At 42.4% G+C, this 16,877-nt stretch overlaps 1 protein-coding gene across 9 annotated transcripts in view; it reads right to left on the reverse strand.

Annotated features, from left to right (window-relative positions):
- Nucleotides 1–16,877, reverse strand: part of CSMD2 (CUB and Sushi multiple domains 2) — a 602,474-nt gene that overhangs the window by 283,081 nt on the left and 302,516 nt on the right. For 7 of the 9 annotated variants that reach the window (XM_023258438.2, XM_023258437.2, XM_023258441.2 and 4 more), the window contains 3 exons: nt 16,491–16,578; nt 15,664–15,788; nt 6,227–6,348 (listed from right to left, as the gene is read on the reverse strand). The exons of 1 other annotated variant lie outside the window; for it this stretch is intronic. In XM_023258438.2, coding sequence (XP_023114206.2) covers nt 6,227–6,348; nt 15,664–15,788; nt 16,491–16,578 — 335 coding nt within the window. Of the gene's footprint in view, nt 1–6,226; nt 6,349–10,522; nt 10,588–15,663; nt 15,789–16,490; nt 16,579–16,877 lie in introns of those variants that run through there. One more of the 9 variants, XM_045035513.1, reaches the window with a different exon arrangement.

The following is a 16,877-nucleotide window of genomic DNA, read 5'->3' on the forward strand; positions in this document are numbered from 1 at the left end:
TGACCTTCCAGTTAGTGGCTCCTTCCAACATTTTCCGAGATAGCGAACTGAATACCCCTCCGTCAGCACTTACCCAAACTCTAGCTTTTTATTTATAGGCCTGTCTTCTCTCCTATGTATTGTTCCTCAAAGGCAGAGATCATATCTATAGTCAATGAATGAAAAAGTCCTCATCTCATGACATATTGTGAACTTGAAGAGACTGTGCTTTTTGCTGTGGGAAATGCTCCAAAGGGGATTGGACAGGCAGTCCTTGGACACACCTGTATCTCTCCTGTGGGTCAGTGGGCAAAGTCAGAAACACACTGTGCATTTCCCCTGATGTTTGCAGGAAGGCAGTTCTGATTCTTTAGTCTTGGATTTTGAGTTGCCCCACTTATACCCCCGTCTTTCTGCCCTCAATGCTCCCTGACTCTCCTCTAGTGTGGTGTCAGTAAGGGACTTCCTTCAGCCTTTCTGGGATTCTCAGCACTGCCTGAAGTTCATAAAGAACCCATGGAGATGACAGGAACATCCTTTTTTATAGCTTCATTCTGAGGGAATACCCTTTGGAGAGGCTGTTTTCAGGAACCCAGGTTGGTGTGACCTCCTCCTGCAGGACATGTGAGGGAGTGACTGATATGGGGCCACTGACCTTCACACACCAGCCAAGACTAGCTCTTCTGGGCAGGGGAGGGGAGGGTGAATCAAATTGTTTCTCAGAAACTTCTCAGGCCTTACCTACATTTTCTCTTGCACTTCACCTTCAGGTGCAAAAGAAGACTGAGCTAAGTGTCTTTAACAATACCCAAGAAAGAGTCTTCTCATCAACAACTTAATAACTTTGTGGTAGTAAGTCCTTCTTCTGGGCCAGCCTCCATCCCCATGTGGCTGAAGCATCCTTCCCCTTTGACTAGGTTCATCATCAAAAGGTTTGATGAAATAAAATCTTTCTTTATAAAATGCCTCATAGAGGAAATCTGTTTCCATTGTCCCCAGCACTGTGGTCCTAAGCACCTTGACCAAACAACTTAAAAACACTGAGTAAAATTTAAAAAGGAAAAAAAAGCTTTTTATAAATTAGTAAGTGCTATAAACAGAATCATATATCCCTAAAATTCATATGTTGAAACCCTAACCCCCCAATGTGATGGAATCTGGATATGGAGCCTTTATGGGGGTAATTAAGGTTAAATGAGGTCATAAGGGTAGGACTGTAATCCAATGGGATTGGTGTCCTTATAAGAGGAGCAGAAGACAACAGAAAGTCTCTCTCTGGATTCACACAGAAGAAAGGCCATATGAGAAGGAGGCCATCTACAAACGAGGAAGAGGCCTTGCCAGAAACTGAGTTTGCTGGCACCTTGATTGTGAACTTCTAGCATCCAGAACTGTGAGAAAAAAAAAATGTTCCTTGTTAAGTCTGCTATATTTTGTTATGGCAGCCTGGACAGACTAATAAAGTAAGAATATTCAGAGTCCAAACCCAGTGATTGTAGGGACTCTAAATGTGATTTAGAGCATGAAGTTGGCATTGGCTTTGAGTGCATTTTTAAAGACTGGTAAAGTAGAGCTCTGGTTTTCAGGGCCTTGTGGAGAAGAGGGAACAGGAGACAAAGATCAGGACCCACCAAGGTGGGGACTCTAGTGTGGCACCCCTGAATAAAGCTACACCCTTAGTGTGAGGGTGAGTGAGCAACAAGCATGCCTGCCTTCTCATCTGCCACGACTGCCCTCTGGGCTGGTCTGGAGGCTGATTATTTATCTGACATCTTGACACTGAGTGGACAGCACACAGAAAACTTCCCTTGAGACTCCTTCACAGTAAGTCTGCCTTCACATGGGTGTGCAGATTACTTGGGTGGTTTGAAACCTTCACACTAAGAATTTACTATCAAAAGGTTTCTGGTTTGGTAATGCCACTAGGCACTGGGCAGAAGTGAATGTAAGCTGTCTCCGGAAGAAACCACCTTCTCCCCAGGTCTCAGAGAAGTCCCACAAAGTTTATGACTCTAACCACACAGTCAAGAGTTATAGACAAAAAAAATAAGGAAACGTGGTTCTATGGGCAAGAAGTAAGAAACGACAGATAACGGAACCAAACTTAAAAAGATTTCAGATTTGGGATTAACAGATACAGAATATAAAATAAGTATGTGTAACATACTTAAAGAATTAAAGAGGGGTCTAAACATATTAGTAGGGGGCAAAATACTATAAAATATGATCAAGAACACTTAAAAAAACAAATAGGACCTCATAAAATAAAAATGGTGCTATTTGAAATTAAAGCAAATCTTCAGGGAATGAATTCAACAGAGATTAGATGCAGCTTAACAGAGAATTAATGAAAAGAATGAGAGAAAATGGCAGAAGTTGGGGTGCCTGGGTGGCTCAGTTGATTAGCTATCTGACTTCAGCTCGGGTCATGATCTTGCAGTTTGTGAGTTCAAGCCCTGTGTCAGGCTCTGTGCTGACAGCTCAGAGCCTGGAGCCTGCTTCATATTCTGTGTCTTCCTCTCTCTCTGCCCCTCCCCTGCTTGTATTCTGTCTACTTCTCTCAAAAATACTAAAAAAATTTTTTAAAAAATTTTTTAAAAATGGTAAAAGTTATAAAACATAGAAGATGGGGTGAGAAAGATTAATATGCTTTGCCAGATTTCAGGAGCAGGATAGAGAGAGCATAAAGGAGAGAAAACAGTTGAAAAGACAATGGCTAAAAATTTTCCCAAATCAATGAAAGATAACAATCCATAGATTCAAGAGCTTAATGAAGTCAAGCAGGATAAATACCAAGATATCCACAACTAGACACTTGATTATGAAACTGCAGAACAATAAAGACAAGGAACAGACCATAAAAGCAGTGAGAAGAATATCATACAAAGGGATGACAATAAGCTTACAGCCACATTGGGAGCTAGAAGATATTGGAATACTTCCATGTGCAGAGAGAATATGATTATCAACCAAGAATCAAATACTTAGTGAATACCAATGTTCTTTCAAGAACAAGGGGAGAGCAGACATTTTAAGACAAACAAGAACTATGAAATTTTGTCATCAACAGGAAAATAAATTCTAAAGCATGGACTTTGGACAGAAAGAAATTCCAAAGAGAAGGACTAGATACACAAGAAGGAATAGTGAACAAAGTGGAAATGTGCAAGTAAATCTAAATGGACATTAGTTTTATTAAACAAGAATAATCATGACTTGTGAGGAAAAGAAAGGCAACACGAAAATACACACCATAGAGTATGAATTGGGAGGGAGTAATTAAAATCCTCTAAGAGCTCTCACTTTACATGAGGAACATAAAATTACTATTTACATTAGCTTTTATTAAGTGTGCAAATTAATATGTCTTGGGTAACTCTAAAAAACAGAAGTGACAGTATAATTTAAATGGTCTAACTTTTCTAGTTGAAAGATGAATTGTTAGAGTGGATTTTTAAAAATCCAGCTATACATAAGACACACATAAAGCATAAGGAAGTAAAAAAGTTGAAAACAAGAGAACAGAAAAGATTTGTTAAACGACCCTCCCCCTGACCAAAAACAACAACAACAACAACAACAACAACAACAACAACAACAAAAAGCTTGATGGATAGCATGGGAGGAAAGTTTTAAAGTAAAAAACATTACTATAGGTAAAGAGAGTCATTAGATAACTATTTTTGAAAAAGTTCAATTCATCAGCAAGATATATAATTCTCAACTTGCATGTCCAATAACACAGTCTCAAAATATATAAAGCAAAAACTGACAGAACTTCAAGGAAAAATAGGCAAACTACTATCATAGTGGGAGATTTTAATATGCCTTCTTCTGCAGTTGACTGATCAAGAAGACAAAACCAATGAAGATATAAAAGATATAAGCACAATTAACAGGGTTATGTAACGAAGATATTAGAACACAAAAACTACAAAATACAGTTTATTTTTTAAGCACGCAAAGAATATATGTGAAAAATGACATTTCTGATCCAAAAGCATGTCTCAACAGACTTCAAATGATTCAATTACAATGGTCTCTGACCATGAGCTTTAGAATCACTAACAAAAGGACAGTTAGAAAAATCCTTTACTTGAAAATTAAGAAATATTTCTAAAAAATTCATGGTTAAAAGATAAAAGAATAATAGAGTTGGAAAATATTCTTAACTAAAGTATAATAGAAATACAACATATAAAACCCTGTGGGAATGTAGCCAAAATAGTTCTCAGGGGGAAATTTATAGTTTTAGATGCTTAAATAAGTTTGAAAAATAATGAATTAAGCATCAAAATTGACATGCTAAATACAGGAATAACAGAAGAAACCCAAATATAACAGGAGGAAAGAAATTGGTGAAGTAAAAAATAAATATATCAAAAGAAATATTAACGGAACCAAAACTGGTTATTTGCAAAGAATAAAAAATGTGAAACCTCTGGCAATATTGATTTAAAAAGATACAAAACTAGAAATAAAAGAGGGAATAAAATATATATAGTGAGAGATAGTATGCACAACTTTATGACCAATAAATTTGAAAACTTACTAAAAGGGACTGAAGAAAAAAAATCCTAATAGTCCTTTGGTCATCAAAAGTATTAAATCTATAGTTTGAAATCTTCCAACAAAGGAACACCAAACCCAGATAGTTCTGCTGAAAAGCTCCACAAAACTTCCAGGGCAGAAGTTATTCCAATCTTTGCTAATAACTCCATAGGACAGAAAGAGAGGATACACTTGCCAAATCATTTTATAAGGCTAAAAGTATCTTGATGAAAAAATCTGGCAAGGTTAATATGAAAAACAAAGGCCAATCTCACTAACAAAACAGAAGCAAATTACCAAACAAAATATTAGCAAATCAGGCATTTATAACAATAATACTAAAAGACCAACTTGAGTTTATCCCAGGAATGCAAGGTTGGTTTAATATTAGACAAATCAACCAATGTCATTCACCACCCTAAGAAAATTAAGGAGCAAATCATGATTATATCAATAGATATAGAAAGGTCCTATAAAACTCTACACTCATTCACAATAAAAGTGCTTAGAAAGTAGGGTAAGAAAGAAACTAAAAATTAAAAAAAACTTCAGCAAACATCATACTTAATGATAAAATAAAAACATTCTATTTAACATTGAACAATGACAAGTGTGCCCATCAATCACAATGACTGATATTATACTGCAGGATTGATATGATACATTAGGGCAAGAAAAAGAAAAAGAGAAGGTGTAAACATTAGAAAGGAAGAAATTAAACCATCATTCTTTGTCCTTTGTAGATATCCCAAATAATTCATAGGTAAATTATTATAAAAGTTGCTATGTTAAAAAAAATCAAAGAATAAAAATTAATAGTATTTCTAAACACTAGAAACAAGGTAGGGATAAAATGAAATTTTAAAAGATATGATTTACAATAGTAACAATAAATAAAGCTACCTAGAGGTAAACAGATTAAATAGATTTTTTTGTGTAAAAAAATTACACAAGTTTATTGACAGCCATTAAAGAAGCCCTACGGAAACAGATGTACCATACTCATGGACTGGAAGACTCAGTATCATAAAGATATCTGTTCTTCTCGAGTTCATCTGTAGTTTTGTCATAATTAAAATAAAGATTCAAACAGGTTATTTTGTGGATTTTGGCCAGATAGTTGTAAAATTTATGAGGACAAAGGGCATTGCACAGGAAAAAACTAAATGTGAAATAAACATATGAAGAGATGTATACAGCGGTTCAGAAGTACACACACCAACACAGATAAATCTTAGAGACACAATTTTGAGCCAAGTTGATTAAGAATACATACAACATGATTATGTTTATACAAAGTCCAAATGCTTGCTCACCAAACAATGTTTTTTAAGGATACACACTGACATGCAAACTATAAAGAAAAGCAGAGGAATAACAAGTACACAGTCAAGGTACCTGAGGGATAGGGAATGGAATGAGATTGGTGAGGGACATGAATCACTAGGGTAACTCTGGTTTTTGTTAAGTTGGGAGATGACTATGCAGTTGTTGGTTGTATTGATGCTCTTTATATTTTACTCATATTTTACAAATATGCATTTTACTCCTTGATATTTAATAAAAACAGTTTTTAGGAACTGCCTGCAGACAATCTACCACAAGCAAGTTCTAGGCTTGAAACCCCTTGTAGACCAACTGTTCCCAGCCCGGCCCTGCCCATGGGACACTTCCCATCCTCCCCCGGCAGCCTTACCTTGGCAGGGTTGAGTGCTGTGATGATCCACACACAGTGTGCATTGTTGTCATACTGAATAGGGAAATTGGGGGAGGTGATGATGCCTGAGGGGCCTCGAAGGTGGGCATCACACATGCGGGCTGCAGAGAGGAGATGAAAGGCAAGCATCTTAGTTTAGACTAGATCTAGTTCCCGTCCCCACCTCCTACTTGGAGCCAGAAGAGCCTGACGTCTATACAGCCCCTCCCCAAATATAACCTGCTTCCTATTTCCTTCCCCAGTTTTCAGCAGGCTCAAAGGAAAGTCACAGTTCCAGGAACATGGGGGAAGGGGCAGGCCCCACGTGTCCTCACCTGCTGCTCTGGAGACAATGATGAGCTTCCATGGTCAGGCTAGGCAAGCCTCCCTAGCCTGACCCTACTGTGATTGTGCAGCTCGTCTCCCCCAAGAGGGTATGGACTAGTACTCCCCATGTTGACTTAAAGCCAGGTAGGCCCCAGGCACCTATGGGCCTGCTAAGCGGCTCACCCCTTGCACTGCTGACCTGTCTGTGTGTCCCCATTTGCTCTCAGCCTCTTTGAAGTAGAATCTCAGGATGTCCCTGTCAAGGCCACCCCATGAGGTCTCAGAATGTCTGCACCCAAGGACTCTGCCAAGGCCCCCAGCTCAGCCTGGCGCTGGGCACCCAGAGTGATTTCAGTGCTAATCAAGTACTTCCCAACTCCTTCCCCACGCTCAGCACATGTCTGAAACAGGCTTTTGACTGGAAGCATAAAGATTCAAGGTGAATTAGAAGAAGTGCTCTACTCAAGTAGATATAAAGTGTTATCAATCACAGCTTAATCTAATTAAGCTCTTTAAAATAGCTTCTAAACTAATTAGATTAAGTAGTGATTGATAACAGTTAAGGTACTACATTGTACCTAGGTGTTTGCCTCCTTTAAAAACGTGTTCTTTGGTTCTGGCCACATCATTCTTCAATGTTAGCGCTCAGCTATTTTAATAAAGAGTTCTATGAGTCTGTTCTGTTGCTGCCCACATGGCAATTTATCCTAATTGTAGGCAAAGTGCCTAACAGTAAAGAAATAGTGGGCAAATTCAACAAGCTTAAGTATATAAAATGAAAGTGTTGTCAAACCTGGTTTCCTCTGATGGGGCAAAATATCCTAGGGCTCCTCTCTGCATGTGGATAACGGCCATGATAAACCTTTCCCAGGAAAGCCTTCCTTCTGGGGCCTGGGACGCAGGTTCCACAGCCCCTGGACATATTTAATCTTCTCATTTCATGCACTCATTCCTGCACTCACTCATTCCAACATCTATTGAGTGCCTATTATGGGCCAGGCAGAGTGTGGGGAGAGAAAAATGTCTAGGACACAACTCCTCCTCTCGGAAGGGCCACTGGCAAGTGGAGGAAATAGGTATGAAAACAGCTACAATCAAGTGGAGCGAATGCTGCCAGAGGGTGATCTGTAAGTGGCCATGGTTCAGAATTGCTCCTTCTCTATGAGTTCAGTGCCTTCAGCAAGGATGTTCCTTCTGGTGGCTCACCCTGGTCTTGCACCTGAAGGATCTTCTCTCTCATGAGCTCCAATGGCGGTTGAGTCAAGTTGGAACAAAGCCCTAGGGGAACCCTTTATTCCATTCCCTTCATGTACATCTGACTGTGCCTGTAATTCTGTGCTGGGAAACTCTTAGATTCGCAGACTGTACTCAATACAACTGGGCCTGAAGGCAGCCCACCATGAGGAGGAGAGCACAGGCTGTGGAGTTTACCAGCTTAGCCTTCTGGATTTTAAATCCATTTGCTGGTTGGTTAAGCCTGGTTAGGTTGGAAAGCCTCTCTGATCCTACTTCATCTGTAAAATGGGGCTAGTGATACCACCTCATCAAGGTATGGTGAGGATGAAATTAGATGAGATACTGGATGTGAAGACTCATTCAGATCCTGGGACATCATCAATATTCAACAAAGGGGACTGTCGGACTCCTGATGCCATGTTCATTCCTTTCTCAAGGCCAAAGATCTTTTTCCTACTTTCCTTGGTTTCTTTACATAGGATTCATTACTATCCAAATTAGAAGAAGACCATCAAAACCAAAACCATGATCCCACCCACCCTTGCAAAGAGGACTTGGGGATTTAGAACCCTAGCCCTGCAGGAAATCCCTACAGATCCACTAGCAAGCACCATTTATACCTCTTCTGGAAAGTCAGTTTTTGTTGCCTCAAAAGCCCTCAGCTTCAGACTCAATTTATCCTGTACTTGTTTCTGAAAATTAGATGTGTTTGCATTCTGTTGAAACATGCTGAAGATCATTAGAGAGAACAGGTCAAAAAGGCATTTACCACTTTAAGGGGCTTGAAGGGCTTAAATATTACAATGTGCAGACAGTTAACACGGGGCACCTTAAGATAGGTTCAGAATAGAGCACTTTTCCCCTCTGCTGTCTGGATAGGGTCAGGGGGGTCTGTGGACAGACAGACATCCCCCTGAGCAGCCAGACCCTGGGATCCCACTGACAAATGGGACAGCTCATTGATGCCACCCACACAGGCTGGCAAAATGGTAGGTGTTCAGACAAGGTCTGAACAGATGAATAAACACATGTTTGTGTTTCTCTATCTGCCTTTTCCTATCAAATGCTCTTCTGGATAACTTCTATGAGAGACTTCTCCAGGATGTTTCATGCCTAAGCTATACAGATAGCAACCCAGGGGAGCTTAGGGGAGCTTAGGGAGATACCACCGGGATCCAGAGCCAATTCTGGCACTGAAACAACTAGGCACCAGAAAGGGAGCTACTCCAGATGTTAGTGCCTCTGATCTTCGGTCTTCTCCCCAAATCTTATTCCCACCCTATTCCATGCTGCCTTGCCCCACCTCTCCTGCTACTGACCTTCCTTTCTGCCCTTTCCCCAGGCCTCTCAAACCAGGTTCCCAGCACCAATTCCAAGGCAAACAAACCCTGACTGGTAGCTGCAACATCATTCGAAACCTCCCATCTACCTCCTGCCTTGACTGAAGCCTGTCTCCTTCTCCCCAGGCTGGTGTTTCCCCTGCAGCCCTCTGCAGTGGAGAGCTTTCTCCCACCCCCCAGTATTTCCTTTCGCAAATGTTTGCTGGACCCCCTAAGAAACTCTCCTCTGATCTTCACTGAGATCTCACCCCACGGACACCAACATTTTCTCTTTAGCCATAAGTTCCCCATCCTCTCTTCTGTTCTTATCTAACTTTGATTCCACGGTCCACCATTATGATCATTTTCTTACAGACCCACCAAAGTCTCTTGCTCCTTTTTCCTTTTATCAGCCTGGATGACAGCAATCATGGATGAACCCCTCAACCTACATTCTCCAGGCCCTGTCCCCATACAACAGATCTTTGCTAAAGGAAAGGCACATGAATAGGAAGATTGATACCACTATTAATTCATGGTTACCCACCCCCAAAAATCCTAGATATTGCCCGGTGACTCTGCCATTAGCTCTACACTCTTCTCAAAGACTTAAGCCTTCTACATGCCCCCATACCTCTCACCCTTCCCCTAGCCTCCCCACACTATCAGTTGATGACCTTGCTTTAGTCTCTGTGGATGAAACAGAGGACATCTGGTGGGCATAGCCTCTCTCTCAGCCCCCAAATCTGCACTCCTGTATGCTTATGTGCTCATCTACTTCTTCTCTTCAGATTTCAACAGAGAGATGACTCCTTCGCCTTTCAGAGGCCAGCCCCTCCTCATGAGATCTGGTGTCCCTGCCCAAGGTCAACCATGTCCATGAGCGTAGCCAGGGCCTGCTGTTCTGGGACTTAGGAGAGTCCACCTGTGAGATCTTAAACTCCATCATTCCATTCTTTCCCCTGTCGCCTCTATATGCAACAGAGTTACTAGGTTTCAATGTTCCTGTTGTCCTAACATAGGCCCCTCCAGCCCTCTGGCTCCCTCATTTCTCCCTGCCTACTGATCCCTACCTGGCCCTTCCTTCACTACCCAGTCTGGACCTCAATACTCTTACACCCTCAATAGTCTTATATCTGCCATTGATGAATTCTACCATGTAGATTCATGGTTTCCATGGTAATTGAAGTTTCAGTGCAAGTTAGCCCTCTCCCTTATCTGTGTTCTTCTTTGACAATTTCTCACAGAGGCAACTTCAAACATTTGCCACTCAGTTGAGCCACTTAACCCTATGCGTTGGTTTCTGGTCTTGGCTACATTTGACCTCTCTGGAGAATCTGACCCTACTGCTCCTTCTCTCTTTGTGAAACTCACATTTGTTGACTTCTGTGTTGCCTCTTTGCTCTTCTCTTACCTCTCTGACTGATCCTTCTCAGCCTCCTTCTTGTTCATCAACTCCTCAAAATTAGTTGTCTAAATCTGGGTAAAGAATGTACATTTGCACATTTCCTGAAAATTGTCTGTGAGTTTACAATTAAATCATAATAAAAGTTACTAAAAAGTGGGGGAAGAGGGTGTTCTTCTATGTGGTTCCATCCAGTATACTGACTCCAAAGGATGTCCAGGTGCCATTTTCAAGTAGGATAGAGACTTTGGAGTCAGGATTTGAATCACAGCTCAACCCATTAGCTTTATTACCTTGGGCAAGAAGGTTGACCATTCTAAGCTTGAGCTAAACATAAAATATGGATATTTCCACTTTCTTCACAAATAAATTATGAAAAATGCATACTGCAATGCTTTATACAAGTATAAATGGTGTAATAAATGGGAGCTTTATCATTAATATATATATATATACACACATATGTACGAATATATATATATATACACACATATGTACGAATATATATATACATATATACATATATATATGTATATATATATGTGTGTGTGTGTGTGTGTGTATACACACACACACACACACACACACACACACACACACACACATATATATTCTGGCACAGTCAGTACATCACCTAGGGGTAATAACTACAAAGGAGAGGAGAGGAAGGTAGGGGTAGGAGTGGTAGAGAAGAGAGAGGGGAGGGGACAGGAGAAGAGGGGATGAAAACAGAATTCTGAAAAACATTAGTGTTTAAGGAGTGGGCCTGAGAAGCTGGTCCAGTGAAGGCCACCAAGAAGGAAGACAGCCACCTGTTAATTTTCATGGCATTTAATTCCGCCGATTTGTGCCATATTTCCCACATTTCACTCCCATCTTCCACTCCCATCTTCTGAGAATGAGGGAGATGATTCAGAGCATTTTGGTCATTTTCCCTGTGCCATATGGTATGTTAACAGCAAGGCTGCAACTTGTACTTAGGTCTGTGAGTCTTGAGTCAGGTGTTCTATCCACCAAAAAGGCTTTTTTTCTAAACAGATACACAAGTATGTGTAAATATATATGTATGTATATACATATATATTTGTACAGCAAATAGTTGATTTTTCCACACAGGAAAAAAAATAATGTATGGTTTTCTGTCAAGTATCTACTCTATGGCTCACTAACTGTGTCTCATCTGGGGCTGGTACTCAGTTCCTATTCTCTGTCAACACCGATTTGTGGTCACAAGAAACCAGGCCTCCAGGTCTCCTGGTTGTCAATTTGGTCCTCTTCACTCTATTAGTGGCTTACAAACAGTGTTCCCTAGAGCCTCAGGGTCCCTCTGAGGTAGCCTAGAGGCTGCTCAGAGGGAAGGGGAGGCCCCAAATCCCCTTCCCCTACTTCAATGGAACAAGCTCCATTTGTATCTGTTTTATTTATTAGGCTTCTGCAAAAGCTTATTTTTAAATATTGGGCTCTGTATGTAAAATAAGTCCTACGAGCTCTATATTTTATGACCCCGCCTCTATCTGGGGCTGAAGAGAATGAGTAGGTTTCACGTTGACCTCAGTGTACTTTGGATGATCAAACTTGTCTAGGAGTCAAATTAGAAACTTCTTCCTTTTTTTTTGGGGGGGGAACTTATTTCTTTGGTGGGACTGAAAGAAAAGAAAAACCTGTGAATACCTAATTTCAAATTTCAAAATGAGGGCACAGTCCTATATTGCTCATTCATTTCAATCACCGGTTCATTCAGGTCATCCTTCAACATTTGTTGAGAACCTATTATTTGCCAGGCCCCATGTTTTAGTAGAATTAATTGTGTGGAAAATGAATATTTAAAATCAAATCATATTTTAAATGCATTAGAGGAAAAATAATACCACTGTTATTAGTGGTGAATTCTCTTTAGAATATGATCTTTTTGATAACCTGCTTATTAGTGGAGCTATCCTGGAATTCAAAGAGTTTTGTCCCTTTTTATTCTTAAACTGGGGTTCACTTAAACTTCAACAAAATATTACAATTATGATAGTAATTCTAACTAATTAAAAACAAGAAATTTTTTTAAAGGAAAAACTTTCCAAACGGCCAAAATAAGAGGAACCCTTGAATCTGATATCTGTCTCAGCCCTTGGCCTTCAGGGAAGCCGGAGGGGAGGCCATCCAAGTCCAAACCCAGGAGGGTTTGCCTATCTCTTCCTGCTTTCCAACGACCCTGGAGAGAGAAAACAGGAGGGGGTAGTGGCATTCTAACCTGGGCTGAGAATCCCCTCTCCACCACAGTGGGTGCTGGTCACCTTCCATAAAATGGCTTGTTTAAATTTCGCCATCACTAGGGAGAGGAGGTTTTGTTTTCTTAATTCACAAGTGAGGGCCCTGTGGCTAAAAATGATGCAGGAACCTGCCCAGGGCCAGCAAGCTAATGCAGCAGAGTTGTGATCTACATCAAAGTCTGTGTGCCTCCTGAGCTGTGTGATTGCAGGAAGATTGGCCAAGACCGTGAGGGAAGAGGCTTCTAAAAATCTGTGAACCGTAGAAGCTGAGGGTGTGCTCCCAGGCCGGGGGAAGCTGTGTGCAGACAGAACTCAGCCGCTGAAACTAAACTGAAACTAAACACTAGTGTGCACAAGCCTCGCAGGCACACCAGGATCATCTCCCAGGGAGTGCTTTCAAAGCCACCACCTCGTCTAGTCCTCACGGTAATGCCATGGAGTCATGGTCTATAATCCTTGCCTTTTAGCAGAAAGAGAGCGGGGTGGGGGGGGGGCGGGGTGGTGGGGGATTCAGAGAGGAGAAGAAACTAGTTCAAGGACACCCAGCTAAAAAGTGGTGATGGCTGGATTTGAATGCAGTTCTGAGTGGCTTTGTTTTCCATGATTTTCCTCCGCTTCCCAGGGGCAGAGTAGGAAATGAGAACAGATGTGTAAAGCTTAGGCAAAAGCTCAGTTAACAGTGTGGTGGAGAATTTAGAGTCCAGTGTGTCAAAATCACTGGAGATGACCTGAGTGGGCTACACAACATGTCTGGAGAAAAAGATAAGTGGACCACTCGACTGTGAACTTCCTTCTGAAACACCAGCCCTTCCCTACCCCGGGCAAAGTCATGTAAACTACCACTGTTGCTAAGAGAATAGTCTTTCACCAATGAAAAGGTCTTGGGAGAGATCAGATTCCACTACTGCCTAAAGGCATTGTTATTCTGGCTGCTCAAAAGGAGTTTTGAAAGAACAGATTGGCCAAGGTTCCCTTGGTCCTCAGACTTGATAACTCTATGCCTCTCTATACAGCTGGTTTCTTGGCTCCCTGGAAATGGAGTGTTTGCTATCTGATTATTCATTAATTCAATCATCCATTCAGCATATGTTATGGAACACCCACTATGTGCCAAGCCCTAATCAAGGCAAGTGAACAAAACAAAAGTCCTTGCCCTATAGAGCTGGTGTTCCAGAGTGAGGATGTTCATTTCCTTGTCAAGCTCTTCTCGATTCATTCGATGTTTCCATATCCACAACTCCATCTGACCACATTAACACAAGATGGGCAGGGTAGGTACCATCATCTACAGTTACAGGTAAGAAAATAAGCTCAGGGAAAATAGATGATTTGCCAAATTGCCCATGGCTAGCTGGTGGCAAAGCTGAGAGTTATACCTAACGATTCTTCTTTGGTTTGCTTTTAAAAATATCTTAGCTAAGTGGAATCTTTGAAATAATATAGCCAAGATCAGTGGGAACAAAAAGTACATTATTAATTGTGGCTCATGGCTGCCTCAAACTTGAGTGAGAATTAATACATTTAAGGCTTATTTCAAAGGGGTTTTCATGACCCTCTTCCAAGATTACTCATCAACACGTGAAAAAAAGGAAGTGGGTCTCAGCTCTAACCCAAGCCCTTTCTCCTGGATCCCTTTCTGTGCATAAATTTCATCCTGGTGTGTAAGCCTGGAGAGAGGCAAAGCATCTCCTTCTCAAACTAGGAAGGATCCAAAATATAACTTTATGGTGGGCGGTGCACCTCCTTTTCCAAAGGGGCACTCAAAAGTGCAACTGTTGGGGCACCTGGGTGGCTCAGTCGGTTAAGCAGATGACTTTGGCTCAGGTCACGATCTCACCGTGTGTGAGTTTGAGCCCCACATCAGGTGAGCATAAGCCTCACTTCGGGTGAGCTCAAGCCCCATTCTGGGCCCTGTGTTCTCTCTCCCTGTCTCCCTCTCTCTCTCTCTCTCTCTCTCTCTCCATCCCTCACTCACTTGTGCTCTCTTTCTCTCTTAAAACAAATAAATAAATAATAATAAAAAAAGAGCAACTGTTGGCTTTGTTCACAAATTCTGGAGAGGTTGCTTACTCTTGCACCAAGAACCCATCTCCAGTCATGTGCACAAACAGAAGAGAGATGCACACAGAGAGTAAACATTAAAAGCCAGCTAATGTTGTCCTGGGGGATGAGGCCAGGGGCTTCTCTACCACACAGGCAGGTGCTGTCCTTCCCAGTGAAGGAAAACGTTCAGGATACTATTTTAAGATTTGGGGGATGGGGGCTAGGCCAGGCCAGCCTCAGTCCATGTGATAGCTGAGGATGTGGGTGGCAGGGCGTTTGAGAACAAGACGACCATGTGTGTGGGGTTAGAAGATTCCCACAGAGAAGTGTTCTGATATCATGGTCCACATTGCTCCTTCCTCGCTAAGAGCATTCTTCTAGAGTTGATAGGTTTGTTTATTGCTGAGTATGTAGAAAGAAACAAAGGCATTGAGAAGGAGGGTTTGGGGTGTGTATGTGTTATAATGAAGAGATTTGGGGTGGCATCATACAAGGTGACCTCCCTTCCCATCTAGGTATAGCTGTGATGTCTTTGTGCAACGAGTTAGCAACCTGCTACAATGGGTCTTCCCCATTAGACTGTAAGGTCCATGCAGGGCAGGGGCCATGTCTCTCGTCCCCACCTCTGTATCTCCCGATCCTAGTACAGGCCGTGATATGAGAAGATGCTAACTAAATGTAGTAAGTTAATTAGCCAATGAACCCAGAGCCCAAGGCCTGGGGAGCACTGAGTGTGAGGCGGGCCCATCTGGATGAGAGCCTGGACCTCAGGGACCAGGAGCTGGGCTCCATCCTGCACACACAGCCCAGCTCCTGGCCAGCCTCCCTTTCCCAGGGTGCCCTCACCTCGGCAAACTGGCCTGTGGTCGCTCCAGGCCGCAAACATGTCGCTCACTTTCATACAGGTGATCCGCTTGGACCCTTGTAGGTCATAGCCCTCGCTGCAGGTGAACTGGACGCTGGATCCTAACCTGGGAGACAAGGCGTGTCTGTGAGCTCAGCCCTGGGCCTGCTGGGCCCACCCAAGTGCTTCCCGTTTCCACAGAGAAGTACCACACCGAACGTTATTTCTCCTCTGGCCTTTAATCTCTACTCCACTGTTTCATCACTTAAAGTCTCCATTGAAAGGAACATCTGCTCCTTATTGTCTTTTTTTTTTGGACCATTTAATGGTTTTAGGATTGAGTTAAAAGGTGACTTTTGAGCAAAACAGTCATGCTCTAAGATAAGTACCAATTAGGACAGCTAAGAGTGGGCGGATGATACCCATACACGTTAATGAAAATGGAGGATTATGGGAAGATGCCTTGATTATTAGAAACTCTGCAAGATGCACCATCTTGGGCCCCTGGATCTCCAGATTATGGGAGACATAAGCTGCCTGCTGTCACATCATTACTGATGAGGGCAGTTCTTGTACCCCAGGGATAGGTGTGCTGGCTAACGCTGGCAGGCTGTGGCCCTTCCCTTCTCCTTAAGGCTACAGGCAGTCTTCCCAGGACTGGCCCCGGAAAGAATGCCAGAGGCCATGGTTCTTCCTCAGAAAGTGTCTGTTCCTGAATCCACACTGTCCTCTGATTTGTACCTCCAAGAAGATCAGCCCCTGTCTCCCCCACCCCCAAACCAGGCCACCCACCCTTCTTGCAGTCAGAAAGTTCCAGAACAGGTCTTACCTGAAATCCGAGCCTAGTCTTTTGCCCCTTTCAGGTATGCCAGGGTCTGGACACATATTATGCCCTTGGGACACACCAACCTGAGTTACTACAAGGCAAAAAACAGCACAAACAGAGATGGGTAATCACAGGAAGGCACAGCTGGGGCAGTGGCTCAGGGTGGGGGGTGGACACAGAGACAGAATGAGGCCCTGCTCCGTGCGGCTGTGTGGGGCTGTGGGGTCTCCTGGGCTCAGGTTTTACGAGCATGTAAGGTGGGGAGGTGCTTTTGACAAATTCCTTTGCGAGCCAAGTCCAAGTGAAATTCATCAAGAGCATTTGGGATCAGAGGCAGGCACCCCAGACCGGCAACCACCCCATTCCCTCATCCCACCCCAGCGACCAGAG

The sequence above is a fragment of the Felis catus genome, chromosome C1 (genome assembly GCF_018350175.1).
Source record: "Felis catus isolate Fca126 chromosome C1, F.catus_Fca126_mat1.0, whole genome shotgun sequence".
NCBI classification, from domain to species: Eukaryota; Metazoa; Chordata; class Mammalia; order Carnivora; family Felidae; genus Felis; species Felis catus.